Source organism: Sciurus vulgaris (assembly GCF_902686455.1).
Source record: "Sciurus vulgaris genome assembly, chromosome: 4".
Classification (NCBI taxonomy): domain Eukaryota; kingdom Metazoa; phylum Chordata; class Mammalia; order Rodentia; family Sciuridae; genus Sciurus; species Sciurus vulgaris.
The window spans coordinates 177,108,673-177,127,804 of NC_136464.1; the positions used below are offsets into that span (position 1 = coordinate 177,108,673).

General features: G+C 37.7%; 1 protein-coding gene across 5 annotated transcripts in view; it reads right to left on the reverse strand.

Annotated features, from left to right (window-relative positions):
• NALCN (sodium leak channel, non-selective) overlaps nt 1–19,132 on the reverse strand; it is a 307,654-nt gene that overhangs the window by 137,090 nt on the left and 151,432 nt on the right. For all 5 annotated transcript variants that reach the window (XM_079138603.1, XM_079138602.1, XM_079138605.1 and 2 more), the window contains 2 exons: nt 12,730–12,897; nt 7,462–7,653 (listed from right to left, as the gene is read on the reverse strand). In XM_079138603.1, coding sequence (XP_078994729.1) covers nt 7,462–7,653; nt 12,730–12,897 — 360 coding nt within the window. The remainder of the gene's footprint in view (nt 1–7,461; nt 7,654–12,729; nt 12,898–19,132) is intronic.

The following is a 19,132-nucleotide window of genomic DNA, read 5'->3' on the forward strand; positions in this document are numbered from 1 at the left end:
TTTCAAATTTCCCTGTAGTTATTTCAATATGACTAAAAGCATGATTGGTCATTTTGATAGTTGAAAAGAAACAGAGAAATTAATTTGTAACTAAGTGTTTTATAGCATTTGTTGCTTTTAAGGTATAATTACTCTTTTGGACATGATTTTATAAGTGAAAATTCAATAAAGCAAGTAAGTAGCATTTAGAGAATGCAAATTAATAAAAACTATCAAATCACATTAAAATTCAAGTACTTCATGTTATGGAGGTTATATTACTCATAAATAAAAACTATCTTCATTTTCACAATTACCATTGAGGCCTGCTTATTTTTATTATCGTAGGGAGGGATAAAGAGACTGCAGTGGTTATAGATGCAGAGTGAGTGCTCTTCCTAGTAACTTACAGGCAGTTGCTTTATGTAATAAATGCAGGAAAAAACTAAGCAAAACCTTATTGAAATCGTGCCTATCAACTTTTGTTAGGCAACCACAGGAAAGCATGCAATCTGTTTGTTACAGAAAGATTGTGGTTGCTTGCTTGTGCCAATATGTCTTATGACCTGTACGGGCTGTTCCATCATGAAAATTTAATCCAAATTGTCCTCATAATACAATTTATTCATCTCAACAAAACAGGAACTGTCGAATATTGCCTTATAGCAGGATTCAATTGCACTTGTTTTCTCTATTCAGCAGAATGTCTGTTTGGTTCAAACTAGAATAGTTATTGACTTGGGATGATAAAGTTGCTTATTAAATTCTATCAATGTATCATTGTCTTTTTCTGTTCCATTGAGAAACATTCAAGTGCCCTTTCTCCATCTCCTGGGACTCTATGCTGATGCTCAGAGGGTTGTCTCCCTCTCTCTGACTCTCTAGTGCCTACTGATCCAAACCCCCACCCACAAATACACACACAGTCTTTGGAGGGCTTTGGAGGGGCAAGGGATACACAGCACTATCAACTTTGAGTTACCTGTGCATAAGTGCCCATGGCATGTGATATAAAGTGGCCAGAGCCACAGGGAGATCAGGAATCTCTAGCTGATCTACTCTCCACCCAGCACCCAGCTGGCTGCTTTGTGAATACCTATTTGCGAGTCTTGGGAAGGATCTGGGGCCCAGATGTATCTGATGAGAGAAATTAAACATGTATTTTTCTCATATACTTATCTGCATCCCCAGTTTGCAGAGGGTAAACAGAAGCCTTGGAAGCAAAGATGAGAGAGAGAGACATTCTCTCTAGGTTTTGGCTCTGTCCTGTGTAGTGTTTTTATGGTTGTCTCCCCAACACTCATTCCTTCCCATGTGATTAATCTAAACCAGTCATTCTAATCATAGATCTTGCCAGGGATCAGGAATAACTGTGATACCTACTCCTGCCAATGAGAGATATGGGAACATATGCTGGGAGTAGGTATTATGGTTTGGACATGAGGTGTCCCCCAAATGCTCCTGTATTAATGCAAGAATATTTGGAGGTGCAATGATTGGATTGTGAGATCCATAACCTAATCAGTCCACCCTAATTTGAATGAACTAACTGGGTGGTGACTGTAGGCAGAAGGGGTGTGGTTAGAGGAGGGGGGTCACTGGGCACATTCCTGGAAGGCTCATGTTCCCTAGAGAGCCTTCCCCTCAAGCCCTGCTTCCTGGCCTCCAAGATGGGAGCAGTGCTCTTCTGCCATGCCCTTCAGCCAGGATGCTCCACCTTATCTCTGGCCCATAGCACTGTGAACTTCTGCCATGACATTCTCCCCCATCTTGGGCCCAGAGCCCAAGAGTTGGCCCACCATGGACTAAACCTCTGAAACCATGAGCAAAAATATACTTTTGTCCTGTAAGTTGTTCATGCAGATAAAACGGGACTAACATAGAAGGGATGAGATTGGGAAAGCTTTTCTTGCTCCTAAGAAGGAGAAAAGTGAGGACTCACTCATTCCTCTGTGATCATGAATCCTGGGGAGTCTACTTCCATCTTGCTAACACCTCAGGGAGAAGGCAACTGTATTAGTTTGCCAGGCTTCTGTAATAAGGTAACACAAATGGGGTTGCTCATGTCCCAAATGTATTGTCTCACAGTTGTCGAGACTAGAAGTCTGAGATCAAGGTTTTGGTAGAGCTCTGCTCTACCCGATGGACCCAGGGCAAAGCTTCTCTTGTGTTTTCTAGCTCCAGGTATTTGTCAGCATTGCTTGGTGTTCCTTGATTTGCAGATGCCACTTGAAAGGTATGACATCTCCTGATGCAACTTCACATCGGCTTCCTCCACGCCTGTCTGTGTCCACATCCTACACTTCATGAGAGCACCAGTCACACTGAACGAGGGCCACCCAATGGCCTCATTTAGCTCCATTGCTCCTATTTCCAAAGAGAGTCACATTCTGAGGTACTGGGGGGTTAGGAATTCAAAAGATATCTTCTCAGGGTTGAGAGGACACAATTCAACCCAAACTACAATAAAAAGAATTTCAGTGAAAGATCTAGACTTCCTAAAATCTAATCTACCTATTCTCTTAAATTTCTATGAGATGCATTTCCTAATTATTGAAGTCAAAGTCAAGATTTCCATTATTTCCAGTCAAAGCATTCATGGCAGGATTAGTCAGGTACTTCTAATGAAATCAGGTAAGCACAATGATGGAAGACAACGGAGATCTTGGAATGAACAACACAAGAAGGAAGTCTGGCATGTAGTACCTGATAGTGTACGAGGGTCACGGGAGTCTGTTCAGGTTCAGCATTGTTGTTCATTCTTCTTTCAGAAACCTATTCTCCAGCTATCTCCTGGAGCATCCTCCATCTGCCTCATGTGTTGGATCTTTGACAAATGCTGTTTCTGCTGAGGGACCTGGAGTAACAGGTGCAGGGCCAGGATCCTGACCCTTGCACCACCTATGGCCTATGCTCCAATAATATTAATTCCTCATGCACCTTGGTGTCATTAAATCCTGCAGGAATTTTGTGATGAACTACCCCGATGCCTTTCCTTCTAGGTATGAATTGACAAAGATATTTTTATTCTTGGCACTCAGTAAATATTTCCTGACAAAATGACTACTTTCTAGTATGTTTGTAGGAGGCACTTGACCCTAACAGATAATAGTTGGAAGGGGCCAAAGGTGGCTACAATTCAGTGTTCAAGCTGTGTTGCATTAGGTATTTTATGCAAATAGAATGCTTCAGTGTTTTCATTGGTAAATAGAGCTCTTATTTGTCATATCGATTATCTATCATTGCCATTTAAAAAAAGAATGAAGCTCAGACCAACTAAATGTCACCCAAGACCATATGCAGAATCAAAAGTGTTTTAGCATGATTCCAGAATCTGTGCATCTTCCCAATCCCTAATATGAGAAGAAGGAAGAAAAGTATTCAAAAAGAGAGGTAAAAGATAACTGAACGTCCCGTGTGTGTCACATCGGCTTATGAACTTTGGGTCAAATTATGGCAGACTTTGAAACCTCTTCCAAGTGTGTGATCACAGGGACTTATTTCCCTTTAGGATCCTTTGACCTTCTATTATTTTTGGTGCTCCATCTGAGGGTCATTGCACTGGATGGTCCCTGGGAACCCAGTGGCTGGGCTGCCTCTCTTTCTGCTGTCCTTCTGCTCTTCCAAATTTCTCTTGTTAGAATCTGGCTGGGGAAAATGCCTTTGGGTGTCCACACCAGGCCATCTTAGAGAGACTCCACAGCAGGCTGCTGCAGCCCAGGAATACAATGGGTCTAATTGACCCAGTATCCAGTTCTACATCCAGTCTGATAAGCATTCACTAACTGGGTGGTTGGATCCAGGCCAGGCTGACAAACAGCCACTGCAAAATGATTTCTCTGGCACCAGTCTTGAGCCCACTCTGCCAAGCCAGGCTCCTGCCTCTGCCTGACCCATCCTTCCTACAAGACAAATGCTCCCGCCACCCCCATCTCCACACATGCTTCCACGGTTTATTTCCCTGCACCATTCCACAGCATGTTGCTGGTAGCCAGCCCCCAAACAGCCTGGACTAAAGTCAAGACAATGTGAACAACTGTGGGTTTTTACAATTCCTATTTTACTTAGGGGTATATCAAGTGATTTTTCTCACAGAGAATTTGTCCTCCTAATGGGCTGTGCTTCGGCTAATACTATAATTAAACCACCCTCCCAAGCATTCAACCACAAGATAAGAAGGAAGATGGCCCCAAGAGAAGGGGAGGAAGTGAGTTCACAGACCTGAGGGCTGAAGACAAAGCTAGGGCTGATGCATGGCTTGGAATCATTTCTCCTAACGTATCCCTATCCAGCAAGGACCGCCACGGATGGTGCTTTATTTGATTAGGAATGATAATGACTCCCTTTGCAATCATACAATTTTGAATATTTCTTGTAAAATTTGATTATTTTTAAGGGATTTAACTTTCAATGATGCTCTCATGCAAGGAGCAATCTAGCTCCCTCTAACTGCATCCGTTCAGGATGCCAATGCTGTCAGCAGCTCGATTACTGATTAGGGGTTCAGAGCTGCTGAGCTGCTGTCATTGGAATGGTCCAGTAATCAGGCAGAAGGACACGACTGAGTCATGGGTGATCTGAAAAAGGAATGCCACTTGATTACTATATAATGGCCGAAAACCAGAGTGAAATCTAAAGGGGCTATGTCAGGGATGAGTCTAGAAAGCAGTCTGTCTTCCACGGATGGTATCTTCAACCTCAATACAAGACACAGTGTGAACTGGATGCTCAAACCTTTACAAAGTGCTTTCTAGGTCCAGTTTTGTGGTTATTATTCAGTATTCACAATGCAGGAGAAAAAAAAAAAAAACATTTCTTACCTACAGTTTGGATGTGCAAAAAATAAAAAGTTTGGTGAATGATTCGTCCAGTGTCCCACAGCTAAAACGTGATGGAGCAGGATAGCAAAATTGACATATGTGGCAAGAAGCAGACTCATAAACACAATGCCTTCTACACAGGCCCCTGGCCTCCTTACGACTCCAGAATTCAAAAACACTTTTGAAATTTCTCAAAGGTTCTCTTTTTGTGGTTTATTTAGTGGTGATATTTGTTCTGACCTCAGACTGACTTGGTGTTTTTATTTATCCTGTTTGAAGGCTGGTGTTTTGCCATGGAAATATTAAAGTGCCAATTATAGGGTGCTGATTCAGAGGGCTCTGCGGGTGGTAATTACCTTTCTAATATCTGGGAAATTCTGCACTCCACAACCATCTGGATAAAAGGGGTTTGAGGTAAGGGATATACAATCAGTGAGGTGAAATGAGAGGAGATGGTAAAAGATGAAGATAAGACATGAAATTAAGATAATAAGATAAGACTGTGAAGAAAGAACAGAACTGACCACTTTAGCATTCCTTAAGTGTAGAACAATGGCTGAACCCGTGGGCCTTCAATAATGTGTGTGAAATTACACTGGATGGAAGTGCCGACCATCATGAAAACCATCTTAGTGTCACCAAGTAAACCATGGCTGTCTGCTCTCTTCATTAACCAGTGAGGGGCAGACTGAGAGGAGCTGGGCTTCATGATACCATTTTCATCTGTGCTTGTATCCCTCCATCCCTGGAGGAAGAGCTGACCCTCCTGTTGGCCAGGCTTTGCCCGGCTGCCCTCTCAGCTGGCCTGGTGCACAGCCAGGACACTGCGGTTCTCTGGAGGGAGCTGCAGCCACGGACCCAGGTCCATCTCCCACGCAGCCAGCGATGCTCACAAGCACAGCTGCATCCCCAGGCCAGGTGCCTCCTTGTTGAGGACTGAACTGGGGCACTTTCTCCATTCTGGTTCAGTACATTTCTGTGCCTAGAACTTTCCACTTCCTGCCCACCCACCCGTGAGCCATAAAAGCAGAGAGGACTGCTCAGCAATGAACCAATTTTCCTTCTCTCCAGGTCTGCCTGTGCTGATCTGCCTGGCCTTCCCCGTGCAGTTCAGGGAAAGGGGAGCCCTGGGGAGCCCCTGCCCCTGCCCTCTGCTGACACTGCCACAGTGAGTGAGCAGGGCCCTGACTCGGACTTTGATTGGCTTGTGTTCCTCACAACCACCTCAACACCCAGGGAATCTGTCCCAGTGCTTCTTCCATGTCCCCAGGAGCCCTTTGCCATCATCCCCTGAATCGCATACATCTTTAGCGCTCCCCTTTGCTTGCTCTCTCATCACTTAGACAAGCTCACACTTCATCCATCTGAAAGTTTCCTGGCCTTGTGTCTCTTCCACCACTGACTGCTATCTCCCCTTTACATTTGGAAGAAGAAATCGCTCACTCAGGCCTTTAGCCCTTGCTGTCCCGGGGACCTGGAACATGGTTCCCTTACTGCTCATTTGTCCACATCCAACTGTCCTTCAGTAACCACGGGACCCAAAACACCTCCCTGGACTCTTCCATCCCAGCTTATGGTCCTTCCCTCTGGGTCCATGACCTTCACCAAGGCCAGGAGAACACTGTGCTTACTGGTTGCCTCCTGCCCTCCACAGCAAGTTTTGAGAGCATGGAAACTTAGTCGTGTCCATGCCTCAGGATCACCCAAACTTCCTGGCTCTTCAGAGGCACTCAACAAAAGCTTAGGGATATATGGATACATCATGAAAAGATGAACTCCAACACTCCTTGCTAAAATAACAAATTTACCACAAAATTTAAAACATACTCCAAACTCTATTAGTCTATTCACTGGGAATACTGGCCTTTTTACTTTTAAAGTTTAACATTAAAAATATATATATTTTATGCTTTTTTGTTTGTTTGTTTTTTGTTTTTATTTTTACCTCAAGATTTTCTTCCCAGAAATGTCTTATGATTTCAACTTCTGGTGAAAATACATATATTCTTTGTCTTGGTCACTACATTTTTTATGTTGCTTAAATTTCTTTGGGGTCCTGAGTCCCCACTAAGAACTTAGTCTATATTTTAGGATTTCTCTGGTTAGTTACCAAATTTTCCATACAATTTCTGCTTATGAATTGATTTTTAACTTCCTTTACAGTCTGAGTGAATTCTAATGAGAATGCAGAGGTACCAACTAGATGATCTCCTAAAAAGACTTCATATATGAAGTTATGAATTTTATTAAATTAAAAACCCAAAGCTTCCTATTGGAATATGTCTGATATAAAATATATGAACTGTAAAACAGATAAAAATGTTGCCTCTCTCACACACACAAATGAACATTTCACTCTAAAATTATGCTATATTTTAATTTATAGGTGCAAGAACCCTAGTTTCCATTTTTACTGGTTTCATCATATATTTATATTATTTCCACAATTTTAGAATTGATGAATAATCTCACAATGCTGAAAACATGCTGAGACACCTGTGCCCCACAGAAGGGAATTTTAAATATTAAAATTTAATTATCCTAAGTTATCAAAAATATGACAATAGTTTTAAACCATGACTAAAGTGAAATTACATTGATGTTAAGAATTATTAGCAGAATAAGAATAATGAATTAAACTGACTGCAGTTTTAATTCTTACCCTTGGAAATGTTGTAAATCTGTCCAGTTCTTCAACAAAGCAGAACATTTGCAAACTAATCGCTGACATAACAATCAAGAGGCTGGCAGTGAACACAACCAGACTCCCAAGCTTTTTTCCAGGACCAAAGATCTTGTACACAAAGTCTTCTAATGCAGGAGAAATCTTAATAAGCCGAACTACCCGAAGAACCTACCACGAGAGAGGAAAACATACATGTCAGATCATTTCTTTACATAGAACCTTAAAAAAATTTATACTAAAACATTTCCACAGTACTCTATGAAATCACATTGGTCCACTTGTGCATTTAGAGACTAAATGTAAAAATAGACTAGCCAAGATATCAATAGTGGTAACAGAGTGTTTTAACCTATAATGTGATCATTCAAATAGTATTAACTAGTAATGCTTTCAAAATAAAAGTGACATTTTCTTATGTTCAAATATCTAAGAGAACTTTTAATTCACTATTAGTTATATTTAATGTCTCATAAAATAAGCTTTTCTAAGTATTACACATTCATAAGGAAATAGAAAAAAATGAACTTTTATCAGGGTTTCTTTACTTCTGGCTGTGACATCTACCCCAATATCCATTTTCTCTTTCTTCCTTTAGGTAAAAGAACTTTCTGAATTTCAGCCTAGCCAGGGCTGCCTAGGGGGTTGACTGCACTGTCCTGTCTCTGGCTCTACACTTTGCAGCTGGGTGTGTCCCATGAACTAGGCCCAGGCTTATGGGATACGAAAGGAATAGTTTGCAACTTTTGGTACATGAAGTTCAACTTGCCCTGGATACCTTTTTTATGCCTTCCTCTGGCCTAGAAATTGAAATAAATGGAGTGGTACCTTTGGACCAGAAATAGAAGTCTGGCAAAGAGTATGTCAGGCTCAAGCTGACCTAACAGGCCAGCATCTTGGATGACCCTGTGAAACAGAGCCACCCACTTTCCCTGGACACCCAAAAACCACTGGAGAAAGACAACCTTAAATAAGCCTTGTATATTTGGATCTTTGCTGTATCTCCTTGTTATCTATTCCTTATATAGAGACAATAAATAATCATATATGTTTAGAAGTTTTGCATGTATTATTTGCAAAGAACCCACCTACAACTAATTAATTAATTAATTAAACAAATACTGATGATTCTGTGCCAAACATTATGTTGGATAAATTTGATTCAATGGCTACTATAACAAAAAGCACATGGAGCAGATACAGCTCTTAAGGACATATTTATATGATTAAAAAGCATAGATTGGGCTGGGCGTGGTGGCACATGCCTGTAATCCTATCAGCTTGGGAGCCTAAAGCAGAAGGATCATGAGTTCAATGCCAGCCTCAGCAACTTTGTGAGGCCAAAAGCAACTTAGAGAGGTCCTGTGTCTACATAACAGAATTAAGAAAGGGCTGGGGATGTGGCTCCATGGTTAAGCACTCCAAGGTTCAATCCCTGGTACCAGAAAAGAAAAATTGGTATATAAGAAAAGCATGGAAAAATGCCATTTTTCATTAAGTCTGGGATGTCATCAATTTTTTATGTTCCTCTAATAAATAAGAATGCTGCCAATTAAAGTACAGTGATTAGAAGGCGTATTTCAAATTTAGAAATATTAAATTAGAAAACTGTGTTCTTGGCATAAATAAAACATGGTAAATTGAGGAGTAATAGAATAATAATAGAATGTAAGTAGGCTATCAATCAGAAACTAAGTTGTCTCTGAAAGATGAATGCTAAATTTGGAACATAGTACTGAACAAGAAATGCATTAAAAAATAAATTTTAGTTTTTCTATGCACTTGGAATGTACAGAACAGGAAATACATTTTATAAACTAGATTTTAATTATTACATGTGTAAACAAAATATTTGTTTTTGCCTCCTCAATGTCCCTAGCTTCCTACTCTTTCTGATCCTCCTTCAGTAAATCATTCCAACTCCATCAGTCCTACCATTTACAGAGCATAAATATATGGTCTGCAGCAGCCTGGAAGGGAAATTAATTGGACAAGTGACAGGAAGTTGTGAAGATGCATAAAAATCCTTAATACCACATTATAGAAGAAAATTTATGTGAGAAATCAATTTGTTTGAATGAAGCATCTGACCACATGGTTTAGCTCCCATTTCTGCTGCTATAATTCTTGACATGCATTCCCAAATTAGAACATAGTACACTCAGGTAATCTTTCCAAATAAAAGAAAATAGTTTTATTATTAGAACTATTGGTGTATTAACATACCAACATCCTAACATGCTAACATCCTAACATTTATATTCAGAATCAATAACCTGGCAGGATTTCATTTTTATCAGATTTTTTTTGATTCTCAAACATAAATGACTCAATATCTAACTAGGAACAGCAGAATTCAGGCAAGTACACAGGGATAATTTACTTGGTTTACAGCTCAAATTTCAGCACTACGTGTTCTCCTTGCTGGTATTAAAATCGTATTTAAAATATCATCTAAATAATTTTGAATTCCATTCCAAATTCTAACTAATATAGTCTATACATATTTGTTCAATTCTAATATTTCATCATCTTGAAGAAAGAGAACTTAATACAACTCCTTCTTTGGTGATTTGATCAGCACTTTCAAAGGGTTAAATCTACATCCTGGAAAGGGGAAATTCTTATCAGTAACTCCAGTTGTGCCTTTCCATGTTTGTGGATAAGTGAGCTTTTCATTCTGTCTGTTCCTATAGATATGAAATAAAGCACTTTAGAACACTGTGTGGTTATTTCCAAAGCACATTCTCCTGGTCAAATGCCTAAGTCGGTCTCTTCGAAATCTTTCTGTTGCTTCATAGTGAGACACTGTAGGAAAGACCTGGTTAAAAATATGAACTCTGAAATTAAACTTTCTGGAACAAAGTTGCAGCTCCACCATTTGCACACAGTCAAGGGCGAGTCATTATGTCTCTTCAGGCAACAACAATAAATGGGGCAATGCCCTCAGCACAGGTAATAGTCAAAGCACAATCAACCCCTGGTCATTGCGCAGGTAGGGAAGAACCAATGAATTCTGCATGGTTTCCCCTAGACCACGGCACCCTAAATTCCCTGCAGCCCTGGCAGGCTGACCTTCATGCCAGTCCTTGAACATGTCAATGGAGGACCTATGCCACCTGGTTCTCTCTGCCCAGAAACTTCCCCCAGGCAGTGGTGGCTCATTCTCTTGCTTCATTCAGCCTCTGTTCAAGTGAAATCTCTTCACAGCAGGTGTCCAGGGGAAACTGGTCTAAAATAGCACCCAGGCTATGATCACACCCTCTCCCCTGCTTGTCTCTATCCATAGCATTTCCGGCACTTGTATTCTACATTCTCTTGTGTACCCCTTTGTGAACTGTTTTCCCCTCTAGCATTTCAGCCTAATAAATTTCATTAGAAAAATATAAATATGACAATGTATAGAGACACTAATAAAAATCACTTAACCATTAGCAAATCAAACTACTACAAATTATACTCCAGAAGCATATACAAATTAAAATTGTAAAATTCACTATGGTTTGACTACATGATATTTCATTGTTATATCTCCAAAATGGCTAGAGTCAAGCAAGCTAGTATTAGATAGTTTGTGAAAAAGACTAGAAGGAAAAATCAGAGATGAGGACAAGTGCAGGAAACAAGAAATGGTTAATAATCCATAACAAGTTGGTTTATTTCTTTCCAGTAATTTTTCTACTTATAGGTATTTTGCATCTATACAGAAACGTAAACACACACATTGTATAATTTTATGTTGTTTCACATTTAAATAAAACATAAATATTTCCAAGTTATCACAGATTCATCACAGTCATCATTTTATAGTAAAATTCGCATTATGACTTGCTAATCTATTCCTCACTTGTTTACCTTTTATTAAACAGTTTCCATTTCTACTCTCATAAACAATTCCAAAAGAATACCTTTGCACACAAGTTTTTGCCATTCCATAGTAATTTTAAGGCCCTAAATATATTTTATTCTAAACCTTTGCTGAAATAGTCCATAGCATTTTTCTAATTTGATAGGTTTGTAAAATAGATACTTCGATGTACTGAGTGTTAGAGACTCTACAATTATTAGTGCCCACTCGAGGACCTCATCTAGTCAGGAGTGCACAGGAGCAGATAATGACACACATATTTGGAATGCACGTTTTCCATCAAAAATTTTAGATGTGTATAACTGGTTCCAGCCACCTCACCCCTGGTAACCAAGTCTCAGAATAAAAACCAACCAGTTGAGAGACTTATGTCCAAAGGTATACTTGCTGGAATTACCAGAGGCTCAGCTCTTCATCTAGGTCTGTAAGGCATTTGTTCCCCATTTTTTACAAATGTTAATATTGTTCACTAAAGATAATATTGTTGTAAAAATGATAGCTTTGGTATTACCAATAAATAAAACAAATGACATTGGAATGTGTTTTCTTTGTTCTAAGGCATTGGAATCTTATGTCTCTACAGTAATCTTTAAAATTCCACAGACATGTTATTTCCCAACTACTTGAAATATCTATTAGGAAAAATGCACATTTGGTACTGCCATAATAAATGATATAAATAACCAATTTGAGTCAGAAAAATTACTATATTTGAGATGTTTTTGATGATGAAATTTCATATCATGTTTTATCATTTTGCCAGCAGATTGACAACGAGCATATTGCTATTACCTAACAATTACAAAGACTACAACTGATCATTGCTATTTATTTAATAATTACAATAGGTATTTAGGTTATTATGTATGACTATTTAATATCTATAAAGGTAAGTTTTTTTATTCCATTGTAAATCACTGTTGACAAGGATATTTATTTATTTATTTAATTTATTTATTTTTTTGTGGTGCTGGGGATTGAACCCAGGGCTTTGTGCTTGTGCAAGGATATTTATAAGAGAGATATATACTTGGAATTAAATCCATATTCCCTCTTAAAAGTTTGTGCCAACAGCTTATATAGTTTAAAATTTGCTAAATATATATAGATATGTGATATCCATATGCTTATAAATATGTATATCTATATTCCGCTAATTTAGGAATAGTACATTAAACATCTGCATTTATTTCTGTGAATTTTCAGGAGTTTTAAAAATAATTGTTACAATTTATGTATGAATTTTCTGATATTTAAAATTTCAAGCTCACATTTTGTTTATATGAAATATATGGTTACAAATGGTTGTTATAATTATGTGACTATATTCAGCTGGAAAGGAAAAAGTTCTAAAGATAAATGGACATTAATTGCATTACCTGAAAGTAAGTGAATTGAGAATGATAAAGATCCGGATACACATGAAGAGTAGTTCCAATGACAAGTAGTAACTCAAATTTGTGGAGAGATGAGCTAATATATCCAGTAAATCCCAGACACCATATCTTCAGAAGAGCTTCCAAATCAAAAAGAACTGTAAAAGCCACCTAGAGGAACAGAGACATTGATAATAGAATCCAAAAGAATTTTTCAACTTATTTCACATATTTACCAGTGCATGAATTTCAGCCATGGTGATATAAACCGAGGAGCCCCACAAGGTCAAGAGATATTTCATTAGAGAGATGGGTTTGGAATAGACTAACTTGAACACAGTAGACCAAAGCTATCTTAGAAAATTAGAAAAATATGTTGGAATATTGAATGTTTATGAGTGATATTATTTCTTCATTATCCAATATTTGATACACTTTAAAATCACTGACATTTATAGAATTTATTATTTTTGCCAACAACAGAATGACAATGAACATATTGCTATTACCTAACAATTACAAAGAATACAACTGATCGTTGCTGTTTACAGAATTTACAGAATTTATAGAAATTCTGTATTTTTATATGAATTATATATTCTAAAGAGCACAGTTCATAATGTACATGGTAAATTATAAAATGACTACTGACCATAATTCAACTAAAAAATTAAAGTAAAAAAATTAAAATGTCATTGATCCTTCTATGCTTTGGGGCATATAACATGTACAGAAATTGGAATTCTATGACAAATGATTTATGTGTGTGTATGCACATGGAGATCAATAAACTAATACAATATGTTACTATATTATTAATCAACAAATGAATAATCAATATCACTATATTAATATTCATCAACCTTTTAATCTTCCACATAAATTCTGTGAATTTACTATCATAGCAGTATTATAAAATACACATTTAATGATAGCATGTTATTCTCATTAACCCATCTTCTAGGTAAGAATTCTTACTTTATAAGAAGGTTGTAACTGGAATTAAAATATGCAATATAAGATTAACTTCTACTTAAGGAATGCAAGAGTGAGTGTTGGGATGAGTCATAACACATCCCTCTAAGAAGATATCAACAATTTACTGGAAAATGGGAATAAAGTAGACTTGTTTCTTTCTCTTTCTAGGCCCATATTGACTATCAGAAGGCACATTCTTCTGCTAACATTTGGAAAAGGTGAAGAAGAATGGAATTTTGATGATAGCATTTTAGAAATGAAATAGTAAAAGCAATGCAGGAGGTTAATTTAGAAAGGAGGAGTATATGAACATTACTTCTCAAGTCTAACATTTCTGTAGATTCTGGTTGCTTTTTATTTTTAAGGGGCATTTCCCTTCCTTGAAAAAAAAAAAAAGGGAAAGTAACACATTTTACTTTGAAATAATCTTAAATATACATGAAGACTTCAAGCTCCATTGGTCGCCTTTCTCAGGTGAGCCCATTAACATCCTTGTATATTCCTCCTCAGTGTTCTCCAGGCTCACCCACGCATAGGCAGTCACACAAAGGGACACTCGGCAACTTGTTTTTCTCACTTGCAATCAAGCTCCTCCCTTCAGATGAAGGGATAGAGGTCCTACTTATTCTTTTATCATCTGCATCCCCATAGCATTCACCACTTATTAAACTCAACACTCTCCCTCCTAACTTAGTGACCAGTTGCAGTGAAAAGCATCACTGGAGAAGATGGTTAAACATTTTACTATTTCAAAAACATGGGTGCATTAACCATCCTCCTGCATCTCAGTAAATACTAAGGCTTTCATATCTGTAAACAGATTTCCAAACTTGACATTGCTGGGGCAAAACCCATTTTGTATATTTTATAGTTTAGAAAGTATTGAGATCACTTTCAAAGCACTATCATAAATCACTTGTCTTCCAGAAATTTAGAGAAGTTACTCCTCCCTAATCTGTACTAGCACCAGTATAATCAAACTTAATATTTGGTTCTAATTTGTTTATATATGTGTATTGATCATCCTGATTTAATTTCTTTTTAAAGTAATTTAAATTTGCCATTTATATCCTTGCCAATATTCTGTGGTATTATTTTGTCTTTCTTATCAGTTTTTGGAGTTGTTGATATTGAGGACATTAATCTTTCTTTGCGATACACGCTGCAAATACTTTTTCTCTGGTCGATAGTTTGGTTTTTAACTTTAATGCAATTGGCTGTAACATAAATTTTATGATGTCATATTTATCCTTAAATTTATGAGTTTACTTTTTACCTATAAAATTATGATTTTTAGAAGGTTAATATCTACTTTTGTATATATAGGACATATTGTTTTTCCATTTATTTGGACTACATTTTATATTTTTTAAATAAAATTTCCCTATGTATATATGTGCATATATGTATTTCTCAATGTATGCAATACATATATATATATATATATATCCCAAATGTCCAAATACACATTATAAATACATGTGTGTGTATGTGTATGTGTGTTTGTGTGTGTATACACAAATTTTTTCAGAATGCTTGAAGTGGGCCTTGATAATTTATATATAATATGTATATATGTGTAAAATACATATTTCTTTCTACCAAGTGTATATACCTAGAGCATGTGTGTGTGTGTGTGTGTGTGTGTACATATATCTGTCTGTTTAAATATGTATCTAATTTCCATCTAGTTAGTTCCAGTGGACCAATGGAAAGAAAAGCTATTGGTTTTACTATGTTGATATTTTATACTCACCTTACTAGATTTTTCTACTAATTATAATATTTTTAATAAAGTCTCCTGTACTTTATATAAATGTACACATATCATCTGTAAATAAAATAAGACTATTTAGACTATTTTTTAAAATTTATTTTTGGAGTTAATTATACTGATACATTGTCTATAATGGTATAGTTGTACAGTAGTTACTGAATAATAAAGTGCTAATAACAGGAATCCATAATTTGGTCCTCATTTTCAAAGAAAGTTTCCTTCGCATTTATATGGAATGACTGAAGCAGACCTTGGAAATTAATTTCTACCATGTTTAGGGATTTTCCCTCTCTTCCTATCCTACTTTGAGAGATTTAACAATCTGTATGTCAATGACATACGCAATGACTTATGTCACAAGAGTCTCTGACATTAGCCATTTGTCTTATCCGTGGAATAAACTCTAGATGGTGATGCTATCTGTTGTATTCTATTGCATGATATTTTTATAGTTTTTGCATCTACTATTACATAGGAACTTGTCCTATAATTTTACTTCTTGTATATTATTATCAGGTTTGTTCAAGATTATGCTAGCTTTGTCAATTATATTGCAGAATTTTCTATCTTTTGTATGATCTGTAATTTCTTAAATAAAATAGGAATGGTTAGATCTTTGAAAGTAGGAATAATTCACTGGGAAAACCACACAGGCAAGGAAATTTTGTAATGATTGGGCAAAATTTTCCAATATTGTTCTGATTAGGTTTCTTACTTCATCCTTTGGCTGTTTGTATTTTTCCAGAAATTCATCAAAATTTTCTATACTTTCAAGACCTGCAAGTTAAGTACAATTTTTTTTCAGTGACATTTACAAATCTACCACCCTTTAAACAGTTTCTTGGCTATTTCTCAGACCCTGAAATTAAATAATTTTGAACTCTGGCTGCATCAGAAGGCAGATTTGTCTTCCATATTTTCAGCAGATACATCTATCAATAATTATGGTCAAGACTGGAGTGTTTCTCAGGATTTTCCTCTAAGAATGGGCTTTTCCCTCCATTCCCTAAAGCACACGCCTCATGTCCTGATGCTCTCGGGGACTCTCTTTCTGACATATCTTGTACAGGTTCCAGCCCCTTCTGTTCTGGACACACCCCTGAAAATTGCAAGTTCTGCTAACAGGGTTAAGCAAATGTCCTCAGGCAGCCACTGGCTTTAGGACTTGGCATTCTGCACTCATGTCATACCTTCTTTTTGAGACTTTCCCTTAATTTTTTAGTATATTCTCATGAGTATTTGAAATATTTTAATACTTTGGGTGTTTTGTGGAGATGGTTTTCAGCCACACTTTGGAGTTACTTTGTGTTTTCTGTAGGTGATATACTATTTGATTTTGTTTAAGCATAACCAGATTTCTGTCTTTTACTAGGAAAACTCATCCTGCTCATACTTAATGCACCAAAGTTATACTTTGCTGTTTCCTGTTTATTGTATCACAATATTTCATCTTTTGATTTTTCCTTGCATGGTAAAATACTTCTTAATTTCTTTTTCTCATTGTTAACTTGAGCCTTCTACTTGGCTTTTCTGATCTCCCAGTTTAATTCCCAAGGATCATAAATTAACCTAGAATATTTTTATTATTGCTTGAAAATTTATTTACTGGGTAGCAGTCCTTGCCAATCTGCAAACGTCATAGCACACCCTGCCCTCCATCTTTCATTGATTCGGCACCTTTTCTTCACCCCAGTTTTGTTGGAATGGTTTACAAATTTAATAGCAGTTGCTCTTCTTTTTTTTTTTTTTTAATGGTTTTTTAAAGTGTGCTTTATTGGCCGGGTGTTGCTTGCTTTGGACCTATACTGCTGCCTTTTACATTAAAATACATTTTAAAACTAGAAAAATAAATGGATCTCTCAATTGTTACGGTCACTTTTCTTCCTGCTATTCTTCTCAGAGTAACTTAATTTATTTGGGGGGGGGGGTGGTACCCAGGATTGAACTCAGCCACTCAACCACATCCCCAGCCCTATTTTGTATTTTATTTAGAGACGGGGTCTCACTGAGTTTCTTAGCAGCGTCATTGTCGCTGAGGCTGGCTTTGAACTTCCCATCCTCTGGCCTCAGCCTCCTGATCCCTGGGGATTGTAGGCATGTGTCATGGTGACTGGTTTCAGTGTAACTTTTACTTAGAAAATGAATAAGATCTGAAGTAAGAATTGATGACAGTAATTTACCATGTTAAATTTATTTTATGAAGCTGTTTGGAAATTTCAAAATTTGATTGTAACAATAGTATATTTAACATTGTTCCTGGTAGTCATTAGATTGTTTATCTATTTGCATTTTAATTTTAGTTGCCATAATACATGTACTTATTTACCGGGCACAGGATTATAATTTTGCACATTATCTTCCTTTTTTCAGGGATTCTTGTTCTGCATATTCATTGTTATCTTCCATTAGATCCAGTGCTTGTCACATTTTTGGAGTTTTTCAGCACCTCTTTTCTAGTTGTGTGGATTGTGATTCACTTATCCTGCGACCTGCACACTCTGGAGTAGTGTCCTTCAACAAGAGTAAAGGTTCCAACTCGCTCATCCTTTCCTCGGGGGAAAGCATCTCCAAGTCAGACAAGTGCCTGTTTGTGCTGCCCAGACTCCGGTGGTGTGTGCAGTTGGTTCCTCTCAGTGCTGAGTATAAACTGGGCCTCTGCCGTCCACTGTCCAGCCTGCTTCTGCATCACCCAACGTGTTGTGCATTTATTTTGCTTCTGTATGATCCTTAAGCCTGACCAAAGGATGACAGAGGTCTTTTTCTTTATGCCTGCCACCCAGTAAGGCCATCAAGTTTATGCCTAGGAATGGGTCTTTTTCCATTTAATCCCTCTGAGATGTAGTGAGCCAGCCCATTCGATCTGAAGATTCACACTTTCCTGCCATTTAGGAAAATTTCCTTCTCTCCTTTATTATTACATTTCTTCCATCTGTTCTTTTTCCTTTCAGAAACTCTTACCCATATCTCGATGGCTAGTCTGTTTTCCTTTCTTCTCCTACTTTCTCCGAGTTATCTTTTCTCACTTGGTCTCCCCAGATGAGTGGTTAGCTCTCAACAATGACGGGGCCTATTCTTAACTCATTTCTTGAAATTTTTTAGTGGAAGTTTCTGAAAGTTCATTTTGTACCCAAATTCTCCTTGAGACTTAAAACAACAATGACACTGACAGTGAGCTGCTGTCTGTTCCATCCTTTCTACTTGGCTGGGAAGCTCTCGCACTAGAAGTTCACCTCCACGTTCTGAGAACCAGCCTCAGTTTCTGAGTCCCTGGATGTGAGAATAACTTTTCTTGCTTCATCATGGCTGTTTTTGATATACTTGCTTTTCACTCTTTTGAGCAGTAGCAAAGGAGGGGCAGCAGAGGGCACCATGATTTTTTTGTGGTGAAAGGTCTGAAAACTAGCCCTTTTGCTGGGTACCAGGAGGGAGGCTTTGGGGACAGGATTTCCCAGCCTAATGAAGTGTTCATCCCCACCTGGAGTAATGCAGCCTGTAGCAAGGTTCCCTTGCTGGCCCAGCGACTATAGCGGGATTCTGTGTGCTCTTGGGACCACAAGCAGCAGGCAGACAGGTGCAGCTCCTCTGAGGGGAAGCAATTCCTTCTCTGCCTGAGCAGCAGCCCCAGGGCACCAGAGGACTCCAGTCTTTGCA